Source organism: Polistes fuscatus, unplaced genomic scaffold (assembly GCF_010416935.1).
Source record: "Polistes fuscatus isolate 324 unplaced genomic scaffold, CU_Pfus_HIC Scaffold1, whole genome shotgun sequence".
Classification (NCBI taxonomy): domain Eukaryota; kingdom Metazoa; phylum Arthropoda; class Insecta; order Hymenoptera; family Vespidae; genus Polistes; species Polistes fuscatus.
Genome location: NW_025112997.1, coordinates 3,137,327 through 3,153,150, shown reverse-complemented (window position 1 = coordinate 3,153,150; position 15,824 = coordinate 3,137,327). Strand labels below are relative to the sequence as shown.

Genomic DNA, 15,824 nt, shown 5'->3' with positions numbered 1-15,824 from the left:
AGAGCGAACAAAATTAAAAACAAAATAAAATCAAATAAAATTAAACAATTTTGTGGTGATTTAATTCTTTTTTCTTTCGTTAATTAAATTGTTTCCGTTTATTAATTTTTTTTATAATTATTTGTATTCCTAAAACAGAGCGAACAAAATTAAAAATCAAAATAAAATCAAATAAAATTAAACACTTTTGCGGTGATTTAATTCTTTTTTCTTTCGTTAATTAAATTGTTTCTGTTTATTAATTTTTGTTATAATTATTTGAATCACGACAATATTAAAAATGTCCCACCTTTTTGATGGGTAAATGTGCACGGTGGAAATATTTGTATCCTCCTACCCCCTTTATAATAAAAATCTTCATTGAATTATGTTTTTATATTATGTTATTCTTTTATTAAAAAGAAACCAACATTCTTCCTAAAACGGAGACAAAATAAAAATAAAATAAAACAAAATATTTCGGTGATCAAATTCTTTTTGTTTAGTTATATATATATATATATATATATCTTATAAAATCCTACAAAAAACTACCGACGAATATATAAGTCATAAATCCAATCTAACACGTACGTTAATTATCCACCTATGGTAGAAATCTTGGAAGATCGTTAAGGAACGATTATTATAGGCTTTAAGAAGAACTATATGAAGGTCTATTAAGAGATTTTATAATTGAGGTGTACACGCGTGTGTGTGTGTGTGTGTGTGTGTGTTGAATGAAACGATCTAATTTACAAAGCTTTCACTCATACTTATTCGTATAGTCACATACACGTATATATATATATATATTAAAAAAAAGTGAAAGAAATATCATCCAACGTTATTTATTCATCGTAAATTGAATTTTTATATACTTTTTTTCTTTGTCGTTCGCAGGTCAAATCGGTGCACACGGTCTAAGCAAAAGCCTTAAGAATAGCGGCCTCTTTCCGTCAACCTTTAATGTCGCCGCAAAGGCTGAAATATTTGTGAATGCAACCTGCGGCGAGGATGGTCCCGAAACTTTTTGTAAACCCTCGGAATCGTCAAGATGCGCTGTCTGTGATTCGAGGAGCCCTGATCCTGGAAAAAGGCACAATATCAGTCATGCTTTAGATTCTAATCCTGGTAAATGGTGGCAAAGTCCTACCCTTGCGAGAGGAGACAACTACGAATACGTCACCATTGTTCTCGATCTCAAACAAGTTAGTATTATTTGTTTATTTTTTCTTACTTTTTTTCTTTTTATATTTTTTATTTATTACATTCGAACAAATAAATCTACGGCAAGTGTTTGATTTTATGTTTTGGCGTAAATGTGAGATTTAATGTTATTTTACGTTTCTTCTTTGAAAATTGGATAAATTAAATTAAAACTATATTTGATTATTCATTTTCTTTTTGACACTATTTTGTGTATCGCAATTTTGTGTATATATCTATTTTCTTTTTAAATCAATATTTTATCAACTTAAATACCTTTTTCCTTTTTTAATCTAATATTAGTTGCGATAATAGTTGCGAAGAAATGAATTATTAAACTTAGAGAATAATTTGAAATGAAAATTTGAAAAGTATCCTTTGACACCGCTTGATAGAAAATAATGATAAAGTTATCTGGATACTTTTGGTCCACCCTGTATAAGATATTATTACAGAAAAACAATTATTATATTTATATTATTGCATATATGCAATAAGCTAATACAAATATATAGAAATATATTACTTATTATTATTATTATTTTCCATTTGAACGAGAAAGAAAAAAAATTCCAAATAATTATCATTTTATTATCGTCATTTTAATATTAATAAAACATATAATAGAAATAACAAAAAAATTAATTATCATTCGTATTAAAAGGGGGGAAGAATAACAAAATTTTAATTTAAAAAAAAGAAAAACAAACCAAGTGAAATATTTAATGTTAAATGTATTAACAAGAAACAAAAGTAAATAGATTATTTGGATGATCTGTATATATCATAGATCGAGATTGCATTTATGTCGGCTTTCTGAGAGGGGTACCCAAGCAACAACGTCCTCATTACTGAGAAGTTTAAGGAACAAAAAAAAATAATAAGAGAAAAAATAAGGAAAGATGACCACGGTGCTCGTTAACCCTTTCCCTTACGATCGAATTTCCAACTGTGCGGGCCTAAAGCGACACCAGTCGGTCGCGCGCAGCGACATAAACACAAGCTTGGCTCAGCGCTCGAAACTGTACTAATCTCAAACTTCCTATGATTTGTATATACACGTGCGCGGTACAATTAACTTTGCAAGATGTTTGATAAATAATTACGGTTAGTTGGTTATTAAACAAAAAAAGACTTATTGTTGCAAATTGAATAATCCATTATTAATAACATTTTTATTTTAAGGGATTATACGCAGTTAGAATTTAAAAAAAATCGATTTTTGTTTTTTTCATTTTCGGAATGTACATATATTTAAGTATATTCTCTGAAAATTTCAAATCGATCCGACAAATATTCTTCACTTTATGTAAGCTTCAAATAAAAATTTTTTACCTTTATTACACAGTAACAGAGTATAAGGGTGAAGAGGGAAAAGAATCAAGGTAGAGAGTAAGAATATCAGAGTAAGAAAGTGTAAAACTAGAGTTACGAAAAATATTCTTAATTTCATATTTGGAACGGCCGCCCAAACAATATTCTGAAATGTTTTGTTTTTTTCGCCCGGTAGACTTACGACGCCTCTGAGGCGTCTTATTCGTTTTTGGTCCCAAAACCTTGCGACGCCTCTGAGGCGTCTTATTCGTTTTTGGTCAAATAACCTTGCGACGCCTCTGAGGCGTCTTATTCGTTTTTGGTCCGATAACCTTATGACGCCTCAGAGGCGTCTTTGTAAGTTAAAGGGTTAAAGGTAGTTTTTCGCCAGTGGCCTTCACGATTTCTTAAAGGGCCTCTGAATGAAAAAGAGAAAAAGATAAGGAAAAAAAAAGAGAAAAGAAAGAAAGAAAGAAAGAGGAAAAGAGAGAGAAAGAAAGAGAAAGAAAACCTGAGACAGTTTTATACCTGCGAACAACAACACCAAATTCTTAGAAAGAACAATTTCTCTCCTTCTCTCTCTCTCTCTCTCTCTCTCTCTCTCTCTCTCTCTCTCTTCCTTCTTTCACATTTTATCGTCCCTCAGCATCATACTACCTCACTTTTCTCCTCTTTCAAACTATTTTACCCTCTGTGAACCGACAAAAGGGGCATAAATTGGAAGCCCAAGAAATGAAGTTAACGAACGTTCAAAAACACGCTCTTATGATTTCACCAAAGGCTTTCATTTTTTTTTCCCCCATTAATTATTCTTCCTTCTTTCTATTTTTACCTAACCAAAATGATATATATGTACATACATATATGACAAATATGAATTGTATAAATAATTGTACAAAAAGAAAAATAGTCCATACTTTATAACACTAAAATATATACGACAAGTGAACTGTATAAATAATTGTACCAACAAAAACAAAGTTCATATTTTATATTATATAATATATTATATAATAAATAATATATAATAAATAATTTCTAAACAATCTGAAGTATGAAACACGTACACCTACGCGTTATGATAAATTAAATAATCAATTAATTTATTAAATATTATCTTCTATATTAAAAAAACAAAGTAAATATTAAAAAATTTATTACACGACTTGTATAAATAATGACCACAAAAAAAACGCGTCACATTTTTTAGTCCCACAGTAGCTTCGAAAAAAAAAAACAAATAAAAACAAAAATAATTCTTTTTTAAATGTCAAGGGAACAAATGTCAGTACACCTACGCTTATGTTAAATTTCAAAAATCTTCTCACCGTTGAATTATTCTCCTTTTCTTTTTCTATAATAACAAAAAAAAAAAAATAGGAGACAAATTATTCATGACATATTACGACGTGTATAAATAATTGTTAAACAAGGTTTAACATTACTTTACGGTTGTATTATGTATAAGAAATAATTTTTGTAGAAAAAATCTCACGGAAAAGTACATCTCGTTAAAGTATGAATCTTGTACACCTACGCTTATGTTAAATCGCCTAAGGTAATTGATACGTTAATAAGAGGATAAAGATATACACGAAGGAACAGGTACACTCTTTAATAATGAACATGTTAAGATAGGCGAATTCTCGACGTGTAATTAGAGGATCAGAATATAACCTTAGATTTCTTTTATCTCTAATTGGTTCCTGATTGCAAACCTAATCCTTTATGTATAATATTTTACCCCATCATTACACTATACTATATATATATTTTTTATTTATTCGTAATGATTCAATTAAGACAATATTATTTTATTTTTACAAAACATAAAAAAAGAAGACAGCATAATGGGAATGAAAATTCGTTGAAACTCGTGTAAAAAGATTCTTATGGAATAATCAACGATTATTTATACAATTACAAAAAATAAATTTTATATTGATAGATTATCTTAATTGGAGATTATCTTTCTTGAGATCTTAATCATCACGTAGGTTGTTAGATATATTTATTTGTTTATGTATATAAGTATGTATGCGTGCGTGTGTATTTTATTTTATTCAAATTTCAAATTAAATATTAAACATTGATTATTTTAATTATTACAAATACAATTAGAATCGAAAAGCATAAAATAATATAAAAATATTAAAATATATAAAATATATATATATATATTTATTAATTTTTTTTATTTATATAAAAATATATAAAATATATAAAAATATTTCCAATATTTCTAATGAACAATAATACGAATGATAATAATTGTATAAAACTTATTTAAAATATCGTATTTAAAAATAAATTTTTCATCTATCAAATAAATAATATTGAACTTAATTTCATTTTAAATATATATATATATTCATTAAGATAACATAATGTTTCTTATACTCAACTATATTTTTAATCGATTATTATTATTATTTTTATTATTATTATTATTAGCGATGGGACAAGTTAAGAATAGTTATTTTTATTTGTATTATTTTTTACTTGTGGATCTATCATCTCGTTTGTTTCAAACTCGTTGACAAGGATTTATCGTCGTGCTTTGTGATACAGAGCAATATAAATCATTCTGCGAGAAAGAGAAAGAAAGAAAGAAAGAAGAGAGATGTCTGGTGGGTGGTGCGATACACGTCGAGAAATTTTTCAATCGTAGAGTATGGATATCGCGAATGATTATGCTAATCGGCGGATAAGCAGGGCGCAGAGTGAACATATTTATGAGTCTCGTTAACGTTCATTGCGCTTATTAATTTTATGACCGTTCAGATCCGCTTGTATTACTGTTTTTTTTTTTTTTAGATCAATGAACCGCCATATTTCGTTGATCTTTTATCTCTTTCTCTCTCTCTCTCTTTATCTTTATCTTTTATTTCTTTTAAACATTAAAAGAAAAAAAGGAAAAACATGTATCGAATTTCTAAGCAACGTAAATAATCGATAAATAATATTTCATTTAATGAAAAAAAATATAAACTCTTTGAAACCTTAACCTTAACCTTATTATTATAATATATTATGCGATAGATATTTTTTTTTGTATATCTTTCGATTCTAATTATGTTTTCTAACATTGTAATAATCGTTGTTAATATTTCATTTAAATAAAATATGACACGTGTATACTTATATACATAAAACAATAAGGTTTAACATTTTTTAAGGGCTTTTTATGTTTCGTTTAGTTAAAAATTTATTTATACAATTTTTTTTATTATTTATACAAGTATTCATATGATATATAATTTTTTGAATATCACACGATTCTAAAAGAAATTACAAATAAAAAAACATAACAGATATGATTTTATATTTCAAATGTTTCGTCGAATATATTTACGAAAAATATTTCGTTTTTTATTGTATTGAGAGGGGAAAAAAAACAAGAAAAATAAAAGAAAATTATATACGAGATTGAGATGTTACGTAAAAGATTCTCGAAACGTGTGCCAACGGACTGCGTGCTATTCGCGAACTCCGAAAAAAAAAAAAGGAAAAAAGAATGAAAAAAAAAAAAACCAATCAGGTAAAAATAAGAAAAAAAAGAAAAAGGGATTGGCAAAAAAAAAGTGATGACTTGGGTGGTTCATCGCTAACTTTAAATATAAACTACCAGTTTAGTGCTACCGATTGGCACGAGAAAACGAGTCATCCACCAGCCCGATGACTAACTATTCGGAAAAAGAAAAAATAATAACAAAAAAAAAAAGAAAAAGAAGAAGAAAAAAAATAATAAAAATAAAAAAAAAGATGTTCCTCTTCTCCCACGCAAAAAAAAAAAACGAGCAGTGAAATAAATGAATTCGTTCGTCCCTTAAGAAAAAAAAAAAGTTCCACCAACAAGAGATTTCAGAGAGAGAATAGGACACGGTAGACACATACAAATGATTAACAAACACGTACAGTGATTACCATGGCCTCAACGCGACCCCTTTTGTACAGGGAAAAGGAGTGGCTTTTAGCTTGGAAAGAGTATTACATGGATAAACTGCTTCCAACTTCAACTTTCTCTTCTCTTCTCTTTTCTTTTTCTTTTTTTCTTTTTTTTTTTACTCTTCAGAGAATTTATTCAACCCCTTTTGGGTTATAATTGTACATTAATCTTTCTCTTGTTTCCTCTTAACGTTTTGTCTCTAACACTGTACTTGGCATCACATTTATGGCATCATATTTATTTTGTCGATATAGAATTAATACTCTTTAAATTTTATATTCAATTGAAATATAAAACTATTTTTATAAATTGAATTTGTTTCATATTATATTTGAATACTAATATATTTTTTATATCGATTTTTATAATAGTATTATGTTATTGTATAATTTAATTATATAAATTAAAAAAAATGTATATATAATTATTATATATTTATTTATTATATATATATTATATAATTAATAGTTATTAAATAATAATACTATGACTTTGATATATTAATAATACAAAATATTTTCAATATTATTAGTATTCAAATAGTTTACTTACAACTAATCACCCCTACCCCCAAAAAATTATTACATTTTTTAAATATAAATTTAACACGCGATCGATGAATAATATTATTAAACAAAATTATTTCTAATTAAATATTTATTGATTACATTAAACAAATATTCGGATGAAATCATTTTTTTTTCTTTTAAAGGGGGGAAAAACAATTATTTTAGTTTGAATAATTTTAACTGGAAATTAGAATGAATCATCGGTGTTATTCATCTTCAGTTAAAATCTACGTTAGTGATGAAGGAAGGAAGAAAAGAAGGAAGGAAGGAAGGAAGAAAAAAAGACGAAGAGTCACGAAAATAATGGGCACGTAGGGTTGGAAGATCGCCCTTTCTCGACTTGTTCCTTCTTTTCACTCGAAACTTGCTCATGCGTCGTTGCAAAGCTAAAGGGTGATAGGTCGAAAGGCGAGGGCTATGGTGCTTCTTTTATCGGGATTTTATAATCGTGGGACGAGTATCACGATAGGGAGCATCTTTACCAACCTGTGTATATTAAACATTTTTACCAATACCATAAACTTACGTATACATGCATTCATTATAATATTATTTAAACATTAATTTAAATGATATTAAATTTAGTATCAAAGTTAAAGTGTTGGTCAAAGTTCCAATTATTTATATATTTTTACAAATATTTTCAAATAATTTAAAATGCTTTTTAGTAACCTGATTTATGATTTTCAAATATCGATCAAAATTAGAACTACAATTTTGTGTCAAAGTAAAGTGTTGGTCAAAGTTCCAATTATTTATATCTTTTTACAAATATTTTCAAATAATTTAAAATCCTTTTTAGTAACCTGATTTATGGTTTTCAAATATCGATCAAAATTAGAACTACAATTTTGTGTCAAAGTAAAGTGTTGGTCAAAGTTCCAATTATTTATATCTTTTTACAAATATTTTCAAATAATTTAAAATCCTTTTTAGTAACCTGATTTATGGTTTTCAAATATCGATCAAAATTAGAACTACAATTTGGTGTCAAAGTAAAGTGTTAGTCAAAGTTCGAATTATTTATATATTTTTAAAAATATTTTCAAATAATTTAAAATGCTTTTTAGTAACCTGATTTATAGTTTTCAAATATAGATCAAAATTAGAACTAAAATTTGGCGACAAAGCAAAGTGTAAGTCAAAAATGTGTTATAGATCCATTATTCAAATTATTTATATTTCTTACAAATATTTTACATTAGATTAATTTAGAATTCCTTTGGTAACTAAATTTATAATTTTAATATTATAATAAAAATCTATTGAGTTATTAATAAATTTTCTACCCATCCCTGTACAGTAATGTCACTAATACAAAATTATTATCTATATTAAAATAATATAATATCGTTATAAAATATAATGAATAATATGTTGAAATATATATCTAACAAAATTCAATGGATTTTACAATAAGAAAAACATAATCTCGTTTCCATCTTCGAACAAAGTCATTAATCTCAACACACTCACACATTTATACATACATACATACATGCATTCACATACATATATATATATACATAAAAGAGAGATCCTGAATTCGTCGGCTTTTATCGTTTGCTCGGAGAGAAAGACCGCAAAGAATTTAAAACACGAGGATCGTTTGAAAGAAATAAAGAAAGAAAGAAAGAAAAGAAAGAGAGGAATGATCGAGACGAAATCACCTGAAGTTCTCTGCACTTTCTTTCTCTTTCTCGCTCTCTACCCATCGACTTATTTCTATATGTGTATGTGTGTGTGTGTGTATTTGTGTATATAGAAATGTGCAAGGAAGGGCCAGAGCAAGAGAACATGGCGTCACGAATTTACCTCGTAATTCAATTCCCACGGCCGATGGCGATAATTACAGAGCTCGATGTTAGAAACAAGCACCATCATCGACACGATGCTGCCGCCATCTTTTTACCCTTTTCCTTCTACCGCATGCCATCAACCTATCGTCTGTTTTACTCCCCATTCTTACTTCACTTTACTTATCATTTGTTTTCTTTTATTTCATTTTGTGTTATTCCTTTTTTACAAATATTTTATCCAAATTTTTCTTTAAACATCATTGATATTTTAATTAACATTCGAACTCGTACTATAATATTTCAATTACATATATTTTTTATTTGAATTTTATATATTATATAAAATTTAAATTGTTTATATATTTTTTAGGGTGAGAACCAAAAGTTCGTGAATTTATAAATAAATATATTACTTGTATATAAGGTAATTTTATTGACATCAAAAAATTACACCATCTGAAACAACACAATAAACGCATGAACTTTTGGTTCATCCGAATATTATATGTTTATTATATACTATATATTTATTTCATTATATTTAGTTTATTATATATAATATACATAATTCAAATAGTTCAAATTAATATATACACTATGACTGCAAATTTCTAAACGATTTAAAAACATTATTTAAACTTGTTTTTTAATCTAAACTATTTGAATTTTAAAAAATAATATAATAATAATAATAAATAAATAAAAAAAAATATAATAAATAATTTATCAAATTTATGAAAAGTATTTTAAAAGTTTATAAATATTTTTACAAATATATTCGGACTCGTTATTTTACAATCTTTGTACTCGATCTCTGACCAAGAAAAAAAAAAGAGAGAAAATATCAGACATAAAAATAAAATTTGAACGATCGCAAAGACAATATTAATAATTAATACGAAATATATGATGAAATATTAAAAGAACTCTGATTTCACTTGTAATTCCAAACCAAAAAAAACGAAAATGTTGTTTTCTCCATTTAAAGAATGAATTATTTTGAAAGGGACGACGAATTTAGGGATGAATGAAAATATTTCGAGAAAGGATTAAAGTTTCTCGTGTCGGGAATGGCGAGAAACGTGGTCGAAAGAGAGAAAGAGAGAGAAAGATAGAGAATAAAAGAATATGGGAAGGGAATGGAGGAAGAAGAAGAAGAAGAAGAAGAAGAAGAAGAAGAAGAAGAAGCTGATGGTGAAGCTGAGAAAGAATAAACGCAGTAGGTACTCGACCGTTTATGGAGAGGCAAGACCTTATGCTGCACCGCAGGTATATTGCCTTAGGTATTTACCCGTGTGCACCTTCTACACGATACCTGCATACTTTCCGACTCCTTCGAGTATATACCGAACACCGAACTCTCTCTCAACAAACGTTTGCGAATCCGATTTCCCTTAAAAAAAAAAGAAAAGAAAAACAATAAAAATTACCCTCGCCTACAAAAATTTCTCCTTCGACAAATACAACGGCAAAAAATTATTGAATATTCGAAACAATATTTCGTCGAAATTCCAAGAATTATTTGTAATAGAAAAATAGAAAAAAAAAAAAACAACATTCACAAATAAATCGTTTAAATTAATAAGAATAATTATTAAATATTTCATAACGCGTGTTTGAATTTATATTACGATTTTGATATAAATTTTTGATATATACATGAGAAATATAATTTATAATGTGATTATAAATATTTCAAATACCAATGATTTGAACGGGACGAAAAATATTGGCAATTGTTAATTATATTATAATTAAATAAAATATAATTTAAGAAGATAAAATACAAATTTTTGGATAAAATGTGGAAAAATATAATTGATAACGTTATTATAAATAATATTTCAATACCAATGATCACGATTGAACGAATGAAAAATAGTAATGATTATGTTTAATTAGTATTGGAGAAAGAAAAAAAGAAAAAAAGAAAAGGAAATCAATGATTGTTTGAAAAGTTGACCTAGAAAAAGGGATTCCTGAAGGATTGAGTCACGTATGAGTACTCCCCAGGAGAAATTCATTCGAGCTCGTAAAATGGACGCTCCTGGACCACCCAGTACCTACGATAATATGTTTCTTCGGACTTTCTCGAGTAATGAAGGCGATTCTCTTGGTAACGAGCGTGCTTCTTAGTCCCTAGAAGCCTTTAGGCGTCCTACTTCTCATGTAACTCTAACAAAACTTATTTCCTACAAACAAAATTCTTCGATCAAAATCAACTAAGAATACAAAAGAAAAAAAAAGAACAAATATTCATATCAAATTGTATTATACAAAATGTCCTCCTCATACGACAGATATACATTTTAATCCTTCAATTATATTCCTTCAAATTATTATCTTACCATTTCTACAACGATCAATATAAATATAATTAATAATATTATAATTTTATATACGTTATAATAATATGGACCGTTTATTTTGAGAGTGGTGTAAGTCCGTTTTTAAAAAGAAAATTAGTTATCACATCATTTATGATTAATTTAATGTAAACTTTTGATTTATAACAGTTAGTATTTGATTTTTTTTTTAAATGCAAACCATTAATTTTCTCGTAACAACAGAAAATGGACTTGCACCATTTTCAAAATAAACGTTCTATATCGTACGAGATACCCGGTGTATTTAAATATATAATAAAAACAATTATTCGTCTTTTTCCGTAGTCAAGTTAAAATAAATCCAATGCAAACGGTACCAAATTGATCATAATTTTACGTAATATTTTTTTTCTTCTTTTTGCTGACCAGAGAGGAACTTTTTTTTTGTTTTCATCAAGCTCGTGCACTTCCGGTAAAAGTCAGAGAATTATTCGCTCTTGTGTATGGGTGGTGTGTATGTAAATAATAAATCGCGTCTTTGGTTGGTTACTTCCTCGTGAACGGCCAAGCTAATTTAACTCGGTTACACTTATCAAACGAGTCTCCCAGTTTAAAACGCGTTATGGCACGTGCACGAACGACTTGCCGAGATGAGAGTGAACACTTTGGAAAACCGAGAGATGAAAATGAGAGAGAAAGAGAGAGGATACACGAGCCAAGAAATCGTGTGCTGGCAGAAGACCAGGATTTGGAATCCTCTGAGGCAGACGGCGCGGTGTCTCTCACTAAACACAACTCGAACCTTTTCGATTTTCATCTTCATGCTGGATGACGATGATTCTAAGAACGATTATTATATTCTATTACATTAATTTCATCTTTCGACTATATTAAAAAATAAAACAAATCCCCATCAATTTTTTATTTATTTTATTATAATACATCGCAAATACACTTGTAATTGTCATTAATGAATATTTCTTCATTTGCAATTCGATTTTCATCTTCATGTTGGATGACGATGATTCTACGAACGATTATTATATTCTATTACATTAATTTCATCTTTCGACTATATAACAAAATAAAACAAATCCCCATTAATTTTTTATTTATTTTATTATAATACATCGCAAATACACTTGTAATTGTCATTAAAATGAATATTTCTTCATTTGCAATTCATTTCAATTATTGTTCTAACGTATTTTTATATTTTCTTTTCCTTCGGAAGTGTAATTTTTATTAGCGCATTTTTTTTTCATTTGCAATTCTTTTCAATTATATTTCTTAAGAATTTTTTCTATTTTCTTTTCTTTCGGAGATATGAGGGGGAAGAAGAGAAGGAAGAATTACGGGATTAATTTTAGCATTGGCCAAATGCCACGATTGATTTTTTTTATATGTGTGTGTGTGTGTTTTTTTTTATATATCAAACCGAAAAGCAATTTATTTTTAATCGTCGCAATTTCAAAGTGAATTTATTTTCACCTCTTCGTCGATAACAAAGCCAATTTTTGACGATTTCATTTGAAAACGTGATTCAATATTTTTAATCACGGCTAGTTATTGTCACGATATTTCTTTGTAGAATATCACTCGAGAAATGTTAGTCGTCCGATTATTAATCCTCATAAGTCGACAATCTTGTACCATAGATGGAAACGAAACTGGATTTAGGATAACTCTCCTCGCGGGGATTTAATCCGATTATGTTTCAACTAGGGAGAACGAATGGTATGATGAATGTCGTTGAAGATGAAAAGAAATATTGCTACGAATCGAATTATCATCTTCTAATCTCATCTTTCAAATACGTGTAATAGTAACCTGACGGATTATTTTTGTGATAAAAATTAAACATGAAAAAAAGAAAAAGAAATATTTAAAAAGCTTCGTTTAAACGATTCAACCACCAACGATTAAGTCACGATTTTAATATGAAAATAATTTGATAAAAGAAAAACTGGTGTGTGTACTTATGTACGCACGTAAGAAGTTATACTTCTTTTGCGTACCAAAACAAATATAACCTCAATAACCTCAAAAATAACTTAAAAAAAAAAAGAAAGGAAACATATTTTCAATCGATCGATATATTACATATATAGGAAAGAATACAAAACAAAAAAAAGAACAAAAATATTAAAATATAGATATCAGTCCACATTAAATATAAGGGAGATATATCGAATTAATTTATGCATCAACGGCCATGGCGCTGTGATAGCATTGGTTCCCGCTCGATCATTTAAGTCAAGCAGCGCTGAATACGATTAGTACTTGGATGGGTGACCCGCTTGAGAAAAAATGGGAGAAGAAGAAGAGAAGACAACTTCATGCCGTAAACTTGAAATCGCTTTGCCGCGCATCGTATAAATACTGACTAACTTTCGTGGTGTCGATTTTTCCATGCGCTCGGAAAAAAATCACTCCCATCACATTTTCCCAAACGCGCTAAAAGAAGTATAACTTCAAAAAATAAGAAAAAGACAAAAACAAAAGAATGAGGAAAATAAAATGAAAGGAAAGGATCATCCCTTTAAAGGACGGTAATCCAGAATACCCTTAAGAACTTGTTTAAAGAGAAAAGGGCAGTACTAATAAATTGGCGTTGCACGGTATCTGGGAAGATCCGTAAATGGGGTGCGTGTGTGAAGAAGGTAGAAAGCGGCAAGAAAATTTACCGGACGGCCGGTTCCTGAAGCCGTTAAGGTTCTCCAAGTGTCCCTGTTGAGTCTCAGGGACTCGTTTCTCAGGGCTGGAAAGTGTTGCCAGACGGTTTACGTAAAGAACTCCTCCTTGATACTTTGCGATTCTTCTAACTCTTTAATACAACTGCAATTAGTCCAGTCATTTGAATTAATTAAATCTACAAAAAGGTTCATTTCTTATAATTATTCATCGTAATTAACAAATTCAATTAACATGAATTATTCATTAAACAAATATATATTTAACGATTATAAATAAAAATAAATTAACGAGATAAATAAAAAAGAACGAATGAAATTTCGTATAAAATATGACGGATAACGTTTGCTGTGTAATAATTATTTTAATAAATTGTAAATAACGATGTAAAAATATTAAACACATAGATGAACGTAATATATATAAAATATAGATTATATACGTTTGTGTATTATAATTATTTGATGTTTGAATAAATTGATTAAAACTTTGGAAGAATTATAAGAAGAATTATAGATGTTTTTTTGATGGTTGTTGTTATTGATCGATAGATCGAACGATCGATCGTTTGAGACTCGACTATAAAGCCATTTCTGTCATCCGATGCTAATACTGGACGCGCCCTTACAAGGCTGCACGGGTTGAAGGCGACTAACAGTCGCCTCTCTCGATCGTGGGAGCTTTCTTCTAGGTCGATTCCTGACGAGACTAACTATACTTCTCCTAAGAATGTATGACACACACACGTACACGCATATCTGCACGTATACATGGAAAAAGAGAGAGAGAGACAAAAAGAAAAAAAGGCTAATTATTTATTTTGATGTATGCCAGTTTTGATGAAAAAACAAATTCGTTTTTAAATTTAAAACGATAAATTTTAACCAAACGATAGAAAATAAATGAAACCTCTTTTAAAGAAAATTTTTCATGTAAAATTATGAATATACAGAAAAAGGATAAAAAGTTAGATAAAAGGTAGAATTTTTGTAGAACTTGACCTCTATCACCCTACATATCAGGAATAGTTTGTACAAGATAAGTTAAGAAACATACGGAATAACCTTGAGATAAATATTTGATCTTTTCGAGAGAACGCAACTGTTAAGTGATAGAACCAGGTGGTATGTTTCTAAACTTTCTCGAGAATATCATCTCTCTCAGGTCTTCCTATGATTAATTTACTTCTGAAAGATATATTAGATTTACGCGATGAAACGTGTAATAATATTTAGAATAAATTATACATCAGAATGATTTATGATGACGTTCACGTTCGTTCATACGTTAACTTCGTGAAATATCCTTTTTCTTTTTTTTTTCTCTTTTCTTTTCAATTATATTTAATATGTGTATTCAAGTATTTCTCTATTCGTATCATTTAATTATTACAAAAATTCTACTTCAATTCTTCAAAAAATAATTAAAGTTTACGTACATATAGGATGTCTTAATTCTTTTTTAACTTGTACAACAAAAATTTGGACACCCGAAGTATACTAACGCATGACACACACACACACACAATTTAATATAAAAACCAAGTCCTACAAAAATAGGAATAAATTATTAAAATAAATGGACGCGTCGATAAATAAATATTAACAATGCAATAATGATTTATTCTCTAACCAACAATTATATATATATAATATCCTATTTAACCCTTATATATATGGAAAAAAATGAATGAGTAAAAAAAAAAAGGAAATAATAATAAAAATAAAAAAGACACTTTTGCAGGGATGTGTGTGAAAAAACAAAGGAAAGAAAAAATATATTATTATAAATATATAAGGTATTATAAGTATATATATTTATATGTGTGGAAAGTTGAAAAGATAAATATCGAATCGATACAAATACGCGAGTAAACGTGGGTACGTAAGCGAAAGGGAGTCCGGATAATTGAAGTTGGCTTCCTCGGGACTCGCAACGAGACGTTCCGGACGAAGTCCTTAGAAGGAAACGTAGCCGGGTTCTC

The 15,824-nt window shown here is 28.3% G+C and overlaps 1 protein-coding gene across 1 annotated transcript in view; it reads left to right on the top strand.

The window, feature by feature from the left end:
* Nucleotides 1-875: 875 nt before the first annotated feature.
* Nucleotides 876-15,824, top strand: part of LOC122521378 (laminin subunit alpha-1) — a gene marked incomplete at its 5' end in the record, with an annotated part of 99,648 nt that continues 84,699 nt past the window's right edge. The window contains 1 exon segment of the mRNA XM_043642056.1: nt 876-1,190. Within this exon segment, the coding sequence (XP_043497991.1) occupies nt 876-1,190 (315 nt within the window).